This window comes from Trachemys scripta, chromosome 8, assembly GCF_013100865.1.
Source record: "Trachemys scripta elegans isolate TJP31775 chromosome 8, CAS_Tse_1.0, whole genome shotgun sequence".
NCBI lineage: Eukaryota > Metazoa > Chordata > Testudines > Emydidae > Trachemys > Trachemys scripta.
Window position 1 is genome coordinate 44,175,945 of NC_048305.1, and position 12,329 is coordinate 44,188,273.

The 12,329-nt window shown below is 49.3% G+C and overlaps 1 protein-coding gene across 11 annotated transcripts in view; it reads left to right on the forward strand.

Moving 5' to 3' along the window:
• Positions 1-12,329, forward strand: part of LOC117881392 (myomegalin-like) — a 162,662-nt gene that overhangs the window by 112,003 nt on the left and 38,330 nt on the right. For 10 of the 11 annotated variants that reach the window (XM_034778579.1, XM_034778581.1, XM_034778582.1 and 7 more), the window contains 2 exons: positions 1,439-1,521; positions 1,883-2,106. In XM_034778579.1, coding sequence (XP_034634470.1) covers positions 1,439-1,521; positions 1,883-2,106 — 307 coding nt within the window. Of the gene's footprint in view, positions 1-1,438; positions 1,522-1,882; positions 2,107-4,191; positions 4,353-12,329 lie in introns of those variants that run through there. The other variant, XM_034778585.1, reaches the window with a different exon arrangement.

Here is a 12,329-nt window from a genome sequence, read left to right on the forward strand (position 1 = left end):
AATGAATGTGGTGGGGGTGAGGCCGAGGGGTTCAGAGTGTGGGAGGGGCTCAGGGCTGGGGCAGAGGGTTGGGTGCAGGGGTGTGAGGGCTCCAGCTGGGGTGAGGGCTGGGGCAGAGGGTTGGGGTGCAGGGGGTGAAGGCTCCGGCTGGGGGTGCCAGCTCTGGGGTGGGGCAGGGATGAGGAGTTTGAGGTGCGGGAGGGTGCTCTGGGGCTACAGCTGGGAGAGAGGACTCCCCGCAACTGCACCTGGGCTGGCAGGGGGAGAGGCACCTCTCCCCGCTGTGGTAGCTTCGGGACTGGGGTGCAGAATAGGCACCCCCCCCCAACTCCCGCAGGTCCAGCCAGGGCTACATTCAGGGAGGGGTGCCCTGCGACAGGTCCAGGCTGGGCTGTCGCGGCTGGATCTGGGCACGGCTGCCTAGGTTCGCATTGCGCTGCCCCAGCCGCAGTTGGATCCGGGCTGCAACACGCCGCCGTGGCTGCGGCTGGATCCGTGCCGTGCCACCCCAGCCGCGTTCGGGCCAGGGTAGGAGGGCACCAGCTGCGGCAGGTCCAGGCTGTGGCATAGTTGGGGCTGGTGGGCTGCCCCAGCCATGGCAGGTTGGGGGTCGGGCTAGGTTGGGACCAGGGGAAGGGTGCCCCTCCCCCAGCCATAGTGGGTCCCCGGGTGGGTTCCCTGAGTGCCTGCATGGCGCAAAATAGGCTGCTGTGTGGTGTCGTGACCATGCAGCTTACAGGGAACCCAGCTTGGGAGCTGCGTGCCTTCCCTCTCAGGCTTCCTGCAGCAAGGAGAGGCCATCCAGGCATGGGGGAACTGCAGGGAGCTGGGCGGGAATGGGCCTCATGCATGGCATTGTGTGTGTGTGTGTGGGGGGGGAATTGGGGTGCATGCAGCTTTTGCTTGCTGGGAAAGGGCAGGAATGTGCACAGGGCATCTTCTGCAGAAAGGCCCATGGCTCTGAGTCTCTGGGAAGCCGGGAACTGGGCCTAGCTTGCCGGTCACTGGCTGTGTCAGAGGGCATCATGGGGCACGGATTGCTGGGGTGGGTATTTTCCTGGGCAGGGCTGGGTCAGCCTCACTTACTGCTGCTCCAGGCCCAGAGGCCGTTCGGGGAGTGCAGGTAGACTTCCCTGCAGCGTGTGCAGCCCCAGCTGTGAGGGCTTTCCCAGTGGGACACTGGCTCACAGGGACAGGGACAGGGACTGGCCTTCAGAGCCCTATGGGGGTGCCTGGCGCAGGGAGGGAGTGGTGCCATGCCCCAGGGTGGGAGCAGCTGGCCTGGCTCAGTCCTTTGTTTCTAGCCACTGTGGGGTCTTGGCGGCATTCCCCACACTGGGCGCCTGCAGAGTGGCTGGGCCAGTGGGAAATCTGATGAGGCTGGAAGAGCCTGGGTTGTTCTTGCTCTGAGTGCTTCATGGCCTGATGTCTCTGCTAGGTCAGCCTGGACGGGAGGACACCGAGGACGGCAGCCCTGACAGCATCGAGGGGGAGGCGCCGCCCGGCACTGCGAGCCAGCAGGTGAGTCCACGAGATGCACCACTCTGCTGAGGTGCTGCCGGAGTTCGGCCAGAGTGGGGTGGCCAGGGGAGTTCCTGGAAGGACCCAGGGCAGATTGCCTTGGAGCTGTACAGCTGACCTGAGATTTGCTCATTGCTAAACAGCTGGGAGTCAGGTTGGCTGCTTTGACCAGCTGAGAACCGGGGCCTGGTGCCTGGTGAAGAAATCCAGCAAGAACCAAAGGCCTTTGGGTGCAGCTTGCAGGGTTGGTACTTTAAAGGCCTCCCTGGGCACCCTCCAGCCCTGCCCCAGGCAGCTCAGTGACCATTGCACATTAGCCCTTAGCAATAACCTCTCCTATGGCTCCACGCTTCCCCTCCAGACCAGTCAAGGGCTCTCTGTGAACAGCCTGGTGGCTAAGGCAGCACAGCCTGATCTCCTCACCCTGGATCACCTGGAGAGGAACAGCAGCCTGCAGGCAGAGCTACTCCACATCAGAGCCAAGAACCAGCAGCTCCTGGAGCAGAAGGCGAAGGTGGAAGGGGAACTGTGGGAACTGAAGACTCTGATGGAGGAAGCCGGCTTCTCGTCTCTCTCTCCCATCAGGTAGGACAGGCCGATGCAATTCGGGCATGAGAGCCTGGGGTCATGAGATCGTGTGAGGGTATCAGGCTGCAGGGCAAGGAGGGAGCACAGACTCTTTAGGGCACTTCACCGTTACCCTTCTGTGGGCTCAAGGCATAACCCGGTTAATTTAGGCACCCCCACCCGTACTCAGTTCCTACGGCTCCGGTCGAAAGGCACCTGCCCATAACCAGTTCCTAGGGCTCAGGGCATAATCTTCTGTGGGTTTGTGGGGCCTTTTGCCAGTGAAAAAGCCTTACACAGTAATAGCCTTAACTTCTATTTATTAACAGTCTCCAAAACAGACTGCACACGCTAAGCATACATGCTCACCACTCCTAATAAGGCAGACACACTTTTCCTGGTGGCCAGTCAGGATCAGGTCATCCGGGGACTCCAGCTTCTGCACGGTATGATTGGTAGAATGTGGAGTCTGGCAGCTCTGATCTTGGGCTGTGTCCTGGGGTTAGGTTCCAGAGAACTTCTGTTTGGACCCCAGTTTATATAGTTACATTTGAGTCCTGCTTAGCTCTTCCTTAACCAATCATTTTAAACTAAAGTCCTACAAAACAGTGTTTTTCACCCATCCGAGCCCATTACAAAACAGTTCTTTACCCAATCAGACCCCACCACTTAGTTGATTTAAATCTTGCAAAATTAGTTATGCAACAGACAGAAACAATCAAAGAACCAGACAGAGACCCTACAGATAAACAGTAGAGAAGTGGGGACTGTAAAGGCAAACAATAAAGAAATAGAGATGTCACAATCACGGCTGTTGATAAGTGATTCCTTGACAGACAGAATGCATCAAACAAAGTTTTCTTAAGATCTGTTTCTTTATCTGGTGATGGTTGGTACTATTAGGACAGGAGCCTCCTTAACAGCCCTTTATGTGAGGATGTGACTCTGCTTCTTAGCTTATGGCTGCTGCTCTCCTAATGCTGCTGCTTACTGTAGAAAAAGGCCTCAGGCCTTACAATCCTCTCCTTAATGACACTTTTACCAAAGCCGTCATTACTATTACAGGAGTCCAATACTCAGACCTGTTGAGCTTGAGCTTGCCTCCTGGGTATAATTAACAAGGGCCTTATTTGACTTTGAATGCCAGCTTCCTGTATTCTCTGAACAGTTCTCTTCATCCAGCAAGACAAAGCTATTATGCTCACTATTAGAGCCAATTGGATTCCAATGATCACCACAATGGGGTGAACCACTATATTTAGCATACCAGTTGCAGAAGGCGACCACCCTAATAGCATTTCCCACCAAGAGTGATCTCCTGCATTTGCAATAGTTTTCAGCACAAATGATTTTTGTATTATCATATGGTATGTCAATACGTATTTGCTTTCCTGTCTGTGCAACATATTGTAAATATGAATATAACATAGGATGGGCCAACAATTTCCTTATCATGGTCTTATTTATGCCCAAGGTTACAGGCGTTGCATTGTGATACAACTGTGGTTTAAACTTTAAGTAGTTTACAGTCCATAAGGGAACATAGTATTAAAAATCGCAACTTATAATTTTTGTAATATTGCAAAAACATCTATTAACTAAATAAATCATAAAAAACAATTCCTTATAATATTCTACTACCATTGGACAGTGATTCCTGACACAAACACATCCCCTTCCTGCATATATATAATAGCTGACTTTTGTTCAGTAAATATATATAACATACATCTTTGGGTCCCTTAGGTTTGAGCATAAAAACATTTATCTCTTCTTTTGTAAATTTTGATCCTCACACACACATCCCAAATTTTCATGGGCCACACGCTGAAACATGTCAATGGTTTTCCATTGCTGATGTTCTTTATATGCCCAGGAATGATCATCAGCAGAATACATAAACAAATTTTTTTGTTAGCTGGATTCCCAGAGGTACCACTGGATATATATCAATAGTTAGACAGGGATGTTCTTTTACTACATATGCTCGTAGAACCATTTGGTCTTTATTCAGTATAAAGTTTACCAATTTGCACCGTGCCATTAATTGTCTCTCCCATCCTGAAACATTTTTCTAACAACAATTTTTTTTATTTCCAAAAGCAAATTTCTTTGCATACCTTCCCGAATCATTTGGATGACCAATTGCTGACTTATTTCTTGGACCTGTTACAGGCTAATGCTAAGGACACATTGTGACGTTATTGACATAAACTTGGACCATATAGATCATTGTTGCAACCAAGGTCCTGTAGTGGCACCCAAATCTTGTATAAAGGTGATCAAATGGGGTGTCTAAGACAAGGTTATGGTTTACTGGTTATGATTATGCTGTCTATATGTGTGTATCAGTTTTGTAGTTGAAGTTATGAATATTGGCTCTATACTGTCTGTATGGCAAACTTATGCTATGCTTCTGGGTGACATCCCAGACAAGCTGAGATTAGCTCTGCCTAGCCTGCTTGATGGCCCATTAAGGACCATCAGCTATACAATGGACCCATTGAGAGAAGGCAAATATGCCTTCAGACTCAGCAAAGTATGCAGGGACTGGCCTATGTGACTCCAGGCTCCATTTTGCTGTAATTTTCCACAGTAAGAACAAAGAGGTGTTCTTACACCTGGAAAAGACTATATAAGGCTGATGCCTCATCTCCATTTTGTCTTCAATCCTGCTTCTTACCTCTGGAGGGACTTTGCTACAAACTGAAGCTCTGAACAAAGGACTGAGGACCCATCCCAGCTGGGGATGTACTCCAGAGACTTGATTTGAACCTGCAGTTTATTCACTGCTACAAGCCTGAACCAAGAACTTTGCCATTACTGTATGTAATTGATTCCATTTAACCAATTCTAACTCTTTTCTCTATCTTTTTCCTTTTATGAATAAACCTTTAGATTTTAGATTCTAAGGGATTGGCAACAGCGTGATTTGTGGGAAAGATCTGAGTTGTATATTGATCTGGGTCTGGGGCTTGGTCCTTTGGGATCGAGAGAACTTTTTTTGTGTATATTGGGATATTATAACCATTTGTCCCCATAACGAGTGGCACTGGTGGTGATACTGGAAAACTGGAGTGTCTAAGGAAATTGTTTGTGTGACTTGTGGTTAGCCAGTGGGGTGAAACCAAAGTCCTCTTAGTCTGGCTGGTTTGGTTTGCCTTAGAGGTGGAGAAACCCCAGCCTTGGGCTGTAACTGCCCTGTTTTAGCAATTTGTCCTGAATTGGCACTCTCAGTTGGATCCCACCAGAACCGCATTGTCACACACATTTTCTTGAATTGTTCCTGTCAAGGCTGATTCCCCAATCTAGCACTTCGAGTGCAGAAGGTGGGGGCCCGCAAGGACTCTAAAAATTAATACTGGCCACTCCAGGCTTGTATTAAACTCCCAAGGTTACAGCTTTTCTCTGACCTTGGATTGGTAGATGCTGCCACCACCCAGGGGCAAAACCCCTTTGAGAACCCAGGAAGGCACACTTGGGAATTCCTTTCTGTGGGGTACTTTCAAGCCCTTTCTCTCTCTCACACTTTCTCTCTCTCTCTCACACTCACACACACCCACCCACCCACCCTCTGGGGAAGAGCTGAGAAAGAAAACAAAGGAAATCAGCTGTTGCCACCAGCTAATTAAACAACATATGCACAAACCTCTTAGGGACACAATCCAATCCTGTTCTTAAAAAAGGTAAATTTTATTAAAAACAAAAAGAAAGAAAATACATCTGCAACTTAGGCTTTTTGCTAAGTTTAAAAAAAAAACAATTACAAGTGTTGTGGAAAAATGACCACGCGTTGTGTTTGAATTAGAATTGCCTGAGGCCTTTTTATTTTCATGCATGCATGGGGGGTACCAGTAAACTAGCAATCCCCCCGACTACAGATTTTTAAATAGCTTATATAGCATAAAACCACAATTAAGTAATGCATACTTCCTTATCAACATTATTGCCATATTTGGAATACATTCCCCAAAAAAGGGAATATAGCTTAGCAAGCTTTTCTGTTTTTTACAGTCTGCCCCTTTGTGGTTTCTTGCTTTGTCACCTGACATCTATTAATTATAATTTGTTACAAAGGTTAATTCTGCTTTTATAATGTCTACAGTTAGTTTTGCTTTTATGATTTTTGTTTACCCTTCTCCTTTTACTCTCTTCCCCCCCCCCTTTTCTTCTTCCTTCAGGCCACACATACAGTTCACCTGACCCTACATACAGTTCACTTGACCAAAGTTTAGGCCTTAGACTATTTTTTTTCCACAATTCCCCCCTTTGGCGCTTCCAGTGCCACCCTTGGCCTAAACTTTTACATTCATGAGCCCTTTAATTTTTGTCTTTTCCTTTTTTTTTTATCTCATCCCAACTTTTATTATAAACCTCATTAACAAGCATTAAGGCCACCTGCTCCCTCGCAGTAGGCTTAGCAGAAAAATTACAGGTACAGCAATATTCCTTGCAACAATAATAGCAAAAACACAATTTTAAAACAAACAATCCCAATACAATAGTTAATTTACCTATAGCAACAACATGGTGTGGTTTGTATATAATTTTGGTTACTGCACACAGCATGTCTCGACTAGTACACAAGGAAGACAGTCGATAGGCTGTTTGAAAGGCACCTTTTTCTATTTGATACATATTTTTAAGGGCATGAATTTGTTCCTATAAATTAGAAATTTTTTGGACCTCGGGTATTAATGAAAGCAGATTTTGGAAACAGTCTGGTACCAGGGTTGTCCAGTTAAAGGGCATTTTATACCTGAGAGTTGATTGCAAATTTTTTATTCGCCGGCCAGTAAATGATCTGGCTACTGGCGACCATGGAGAGGGTAAAATGGGTGTTGTGCATGATATGGGCTTTGACAATCACACAGCTGTTATTGGCCTGGAAAATTATTTTTTCTGTTAAGAGGGTTTCCAATCCCTTACCCTCCCAGCAAACATTGTCATGAACAGTGACTATTTTCCTTGGTTTAAGTTTACGCATGCATTGAAGCTGTGGGGGTTTCGATGGCCAGAGTGTTCATTGATTTTTCAATTTAATTCAAATATTGGGTGTTATTTTAGGGGCACCAACTATAAATTGGCTAGGTAAACCAGGTGGTTTTATTTTTCATATATTTTGGTGAATCACCCAGTCCCAGATGCATTCTTTCCATGGACCAGGCAGGATTCGGTAAGTGGGTGCCCACATCCCTTTAACTGGTCCATATGCTTGGAAGGAGCATTGGGACTGTACACATTTTCATTCTGAAAACCTCCAGGTATGTCTCCATGGCCACAGATCAGATGGTACTCCTGAGGTGTCTGTGAGGGCAGTGGGCCAGGCCTGGTGTTTGAAGCTATCTTGATGCTTAATCCTTGTGTGGAGGAAAAAGCATCAAGATAGCTTCTTGAGGTCCAGCTTAAAGGATACAAGCAAAACAAAAGCACCTGGGGTTAGCACAGAGGAATCCACAAGCTATAAAGAAATAAAAGGGATAAACCTAATCACATCTTCCTAGACATTTCCTGATCTACTTACATATCTGGGGTTTTAGATGAATAGTTTCTAGGTATGATACTGATGATTTTTCATACCTGGCCCAAGTTTCTCACAGCATAACTGCTCCCTGTCTGCCTCTCCCCGAGAACAACAGCAGCCAGACAAAAGGGGAGTCTTGTTTCAATTTTAAAAAGTTCTAGCCTTCCCATTGGCTCTTTTGGCCAGGTACCCACTCACTTCCTTTTACCTATGCATAGCAGTGAGACTTTTTAACCCTTTACAGGTAGAGCAATTAGAGAACAGCTACTAAGTGGGATTTTATAGCTATTGGCTGGCTGAGTGTCCATAAAAAGGACCTACCCTTCCCCCCACCTTCATTTATCACAGTTCCCATAGCCCCTGCTAAAAGTAATAAATCCTGTTCACCTTGCTGTTGCCATACTGGCCTACTTAGTGTTGCCCCATTCCTCATTTTGATAAGGATGCACTGATGGGATTTCCAGATTCTTGTATTTCAGCTGTAACATAACTCAGTTTGTTTGCCAATACCTCTATGTTAGTAGCATCCAGTATTCCAACTCCTAATCCAGTTCCACCCAAAGCAGTTTCCAATACACCCCTTAGGAGCCTTTTCTTTAGGCTTCCCACCTGTAACAATGCTGGTTCCGGTGGGACCCAACTGAGAATGCCAATTCAGGACAAATTGCTTAAAGCGGGGCAGTTACAGCCTAAGGCTGGGATTTTCCACCCCTAAGGCAAACCAAACCAGCCAGATAGAGAGGACTTTGGTTTTACCCCACTGGCTAACCACAAGTCACACAAGCAATTCCTTTAGACACTCCAGTTTCCCAATATCACCACCAGTGCCACTCGTTATGGGGACAAATGGTTATGAAAACCAATGCCCTAATAAAAGAAAAAAGGTTCTCCCGATCCCAAAGGACCAAGCCCCAGACCCAGGTCAATATACAAATCAGATCTTACCCACAAATCAAGCTGTTGCCAATCTTTTAGAATCTTAAATCTAAAGGTTTATTCATAAAAGGAAAAAGATATAGTTGAGAGCTAGAATTGGTTAAATGGAATCAATTACATACAGTAATGGCAAAGTTCTTGGTTCAGGCTTGTAGCAGTGATGGAATCAAGGTTCAAATCAAGTCTCTGGAGTACATCCACAGCTGGGATGGGTCATTCAGTCCTTTGTTCAAAGCGTCAGCTTGTAGCAAAGTCCCTCCAGAGGTCTGAAGCAGGACTGAAGACAAGATGGAGGAGCTGCAGCAGTCTTTTATAGTCTCTTGTCATGTGGCCTCTCTTTCTTTGTTCCAAAGACAAGCATTCGGGCACATGGCAAGAAAAAAAACCACCTTAGAGTTTTGTCCATAGGCATGTTCCTGCATACCTTGTTGAGTCACAAGGTGTATCTGCCTTCTCTCAAGGGGTCGATTGTATAGCTGATGGTCCTTAATGGGCCATCAAGCAGGCTAGGCAGAGCTGACACCAACTTGTCTGGGGTGTCACCCAGAAGCATAGCACAAATTTGAAATACAGACAGTATAGAGACAATACTTATAACTTTAAATACAAAAATGATACATACATACAGATAGCATAATTCTAACCAGCCAACCATAACCTTGTCTTAGACACCTTATTTGATCCCTTTTCTACAAGATTTGGTGCCACTACAAACAGTGATGAGCTGCCAAAATCTTAGGAACCGGTTCCCTACTGGGTCTTCGGTGGCACGGCTCCAGCGGCTGAAGGACCTGCCACCGAAGACCCGGTAGGGAACTGCCTGGTGAGTACAACCCCCACCCACGTCCTTCCCCCGACTGCCCCCCTCAGAAACCGCAACCCATAACCCCCCCGACCACTCCTTTCTGAGACCCCCAACCGTAACTGCCCCCTAGGACCCCACCCCCTGCCCAACTCGCCCTGTCCCCTGACTGCCCCGACCCCATCCACCACCACCCTGACAGACTCCCGGAACTCCCACGCGGCGCCTACCCAACCCCCCCCTTCCCCATCCCCTGACCGCCCCCCAAGAACCTCTGCCCCATCCAACCCCCCACCCCCCGCTCCCTGTCCCCGCCTTATCCAATCCCCCTGGCCCCGGCCTCTTACCCCGGGCCGGAGCCGCGCGACCGGAGTTGGGGCCAGGGCCCACGGTCAGGCAGCGCCGCGCGACCGCGACCGCGACCGGGGCCGGGGCTGGGGCCGGGGCTGGGGCTGGGGCTGGGGCTGGCTCAGAGCCGGGTTGGGCCGCGCAGTGCCTGGAGTCCTCCTCGCGCCCCGCCCCTGCCCCAGCTCATCTGCAGGAAGTCCTGCTTATTCGCGGGAAGCAGGGGAGGGGGAGGAGGCGGAGCTAGGTGAGCTGGGGCCGGGAGCAGGGCAGGGAGCTGCCAGAGATTTTGTTTAAATTTAAAAGCCCTTTTAGAACCGGTTGTCCCGGTTCTAAACGGGCTTCTAAATTTAACAACCAGTTCCCGCCAACCGGTGAGAACCGGCTCCAGCTCACCACTGACTACAAGACCTTGGTTTCAACAATGAACTGTACGGTTCCAGTTCATATTAATAATGTCACACCACCCCTCCTGGCTGCTAAGCAAATCCAATAACCTTCAGTAGTTCACACTGAGCTAGTGTTAGGGCAGCTATACTTTCACTGTAATTCCCTTTTCTTGTCCAGCGTGAGCTCAGTTATCCCGTGCTTACACAGTGAAATAAGCTAAACAGCCCCTTATCCTTGGATAACTGCATCCATGTTAGAGGGGTTTCACTGCTTTAACTAGGGGATGTCTACACTGTAATTAGACACTCCAGGCTGGCCCGTGCCAGCTGATGCAGGTGAAGGGGCTGGGCGGAAGGGGCTGTTTAATTGCAGTATAGACATTCAGGCTTGAGCTGGGGCCTGGGCTCTAGGACCCAGCGAGGTGGGATGGTCTAGGAGCTTGGGCTGCAGCCTGAGCGTCTACACCGCAATTAAATTGCCCCTTAGCCTGAGTCAGCGGGCATGGGCCAGCCATGGGTGTCTGACTGCAGTGTAGACATCCCCTATGTCAGCGAAACCTCCCCCTCCCCCGACTTAGCTATGGGCTAAACTTTTCCAAACATGGCGTGGCTTGGATCACAGAACCCCTGGGGGCCTGGCAGAGGGCATCCTGGGTCACAGAACCCCCAAGGGCCTGGCAGGGGGTGTCTTGGGTCACAAGGGTCACAACCCCCACCTCCCTGGGGGCCTGGCAGAGGGCGTCCTGGGTCACAGAACTCCTGGGGTCTGGTTTGGCAGTGTCCAGCTGACAGCTATAGAGCCCTGGCTAGCTGGGGAGAGAGGTGGGGATGAATCACAATTAAATGGGAGGGCCTGGGGACAGGGGAGACACAGGGTGTGGGCAGGACAATATGGGCTAAGGCCCAGGGCAGTGGGCTGTGGCTGTAGAGAAGAGGGCAATGTGGATGTCTGCACAATGCATCTCTCTTCCGGTGCCTGCGGGCCTAGGCCATAGGTTGCATTACAGCCTCCTGATCCTGTAGAAGTTCTCAGAGGGCACCGGCCTGGTTGTGCTCCACCCCGGGCTGCCAGTGGGGAAGGGAAATGGTTCCATGCTGCTGCCACCCCTCTGCATGGCAGCCTCACTCTCCTGCCTAGCACATCCCCGTGGCAAATTGCACGTGGGGGCAGAGGGTGGGCTGGCAGGGGGAGGGGCCGGTTTGCACCCAGGAGCCAGCTGTGCTGCTTGGAGGAGAGTGGGGCCCTCAGTGAAGTGCAGAGGGGCCAGAGTCTGTGCCTGAGGGGCATCCAGGGGAGGGATTCCAGCTGCTCTCTGTCAGCCACCACGTGGTGCCCCACGTTACTATCTGTATTGTGCTAGCACCTGGGAGCTCAGTGATGGCCCAGGTCCCCATGGCACTAGGCGCTGTCCAGACACAGAGAGAGTCAGTGCCCGCCCCTAGGAGTGGCCAACCTATGTATCAGGAGACAAAAGCTGGACACAGATTGGAGAGAACCAGGAGCCAGAGAGACAAAACTGGGCAGTGGGCTCCACTCATCACTGACCTGGCTGGTCGGCTCTTCGCAGGGGTCACGGCAGTGCGGAGCCTGAAGGCAGGGTTCGAAAGCGGCTGGGGAGGATTTTGCAGATGGTCGGGCGGGGAGCGTCTCCCAGGCCAGGGGCAGCACAGGACGATGGCGGCTGGCGTCCCAGGCACAGCAGAGTTGGGAGGCAACTGTTCGCTGCTGACTGGGATGATGGGGTGGCTGGGGAGAGGCTGAGAAAGGGAGGACCATGGTTTGTGTGTGATGGAGATGGGGGAGCCAACTAGAGACGTGAAGAGAGATAGGGTGGCCAGACAGCAAATGTGAAAAATCGGGACAGGGGGTGGGGGGTAATAGGAGCCTATATAAGAAAAAGACCCAAAAATGCACATTGGAAAAAATAACCCCAACTATACATACAATATGATGGGGGCTAATTTAGCTACAACAAGTCAGGAAAAAGATCTTGGAGTCATCGTTGATAGTTCTCTGAAAACGTACACGCAGTGTGCAGAGGCGGTCAAAAAAGCAAACAGGATGTTAGGAATCATTAAAAAGGGGATAGAGAATAAGACGGAGAATATATTATTGCCCTTATATAAATCAATGGTACGCCCTCATCTCGAATACTGCGTACAGATGTGGTCTCCTCATCTCAAAAAAGATAAACTGGCACTAGAAAAGGTTCAGAAAAGGACAACTAAAATGATTAAGGGTTTG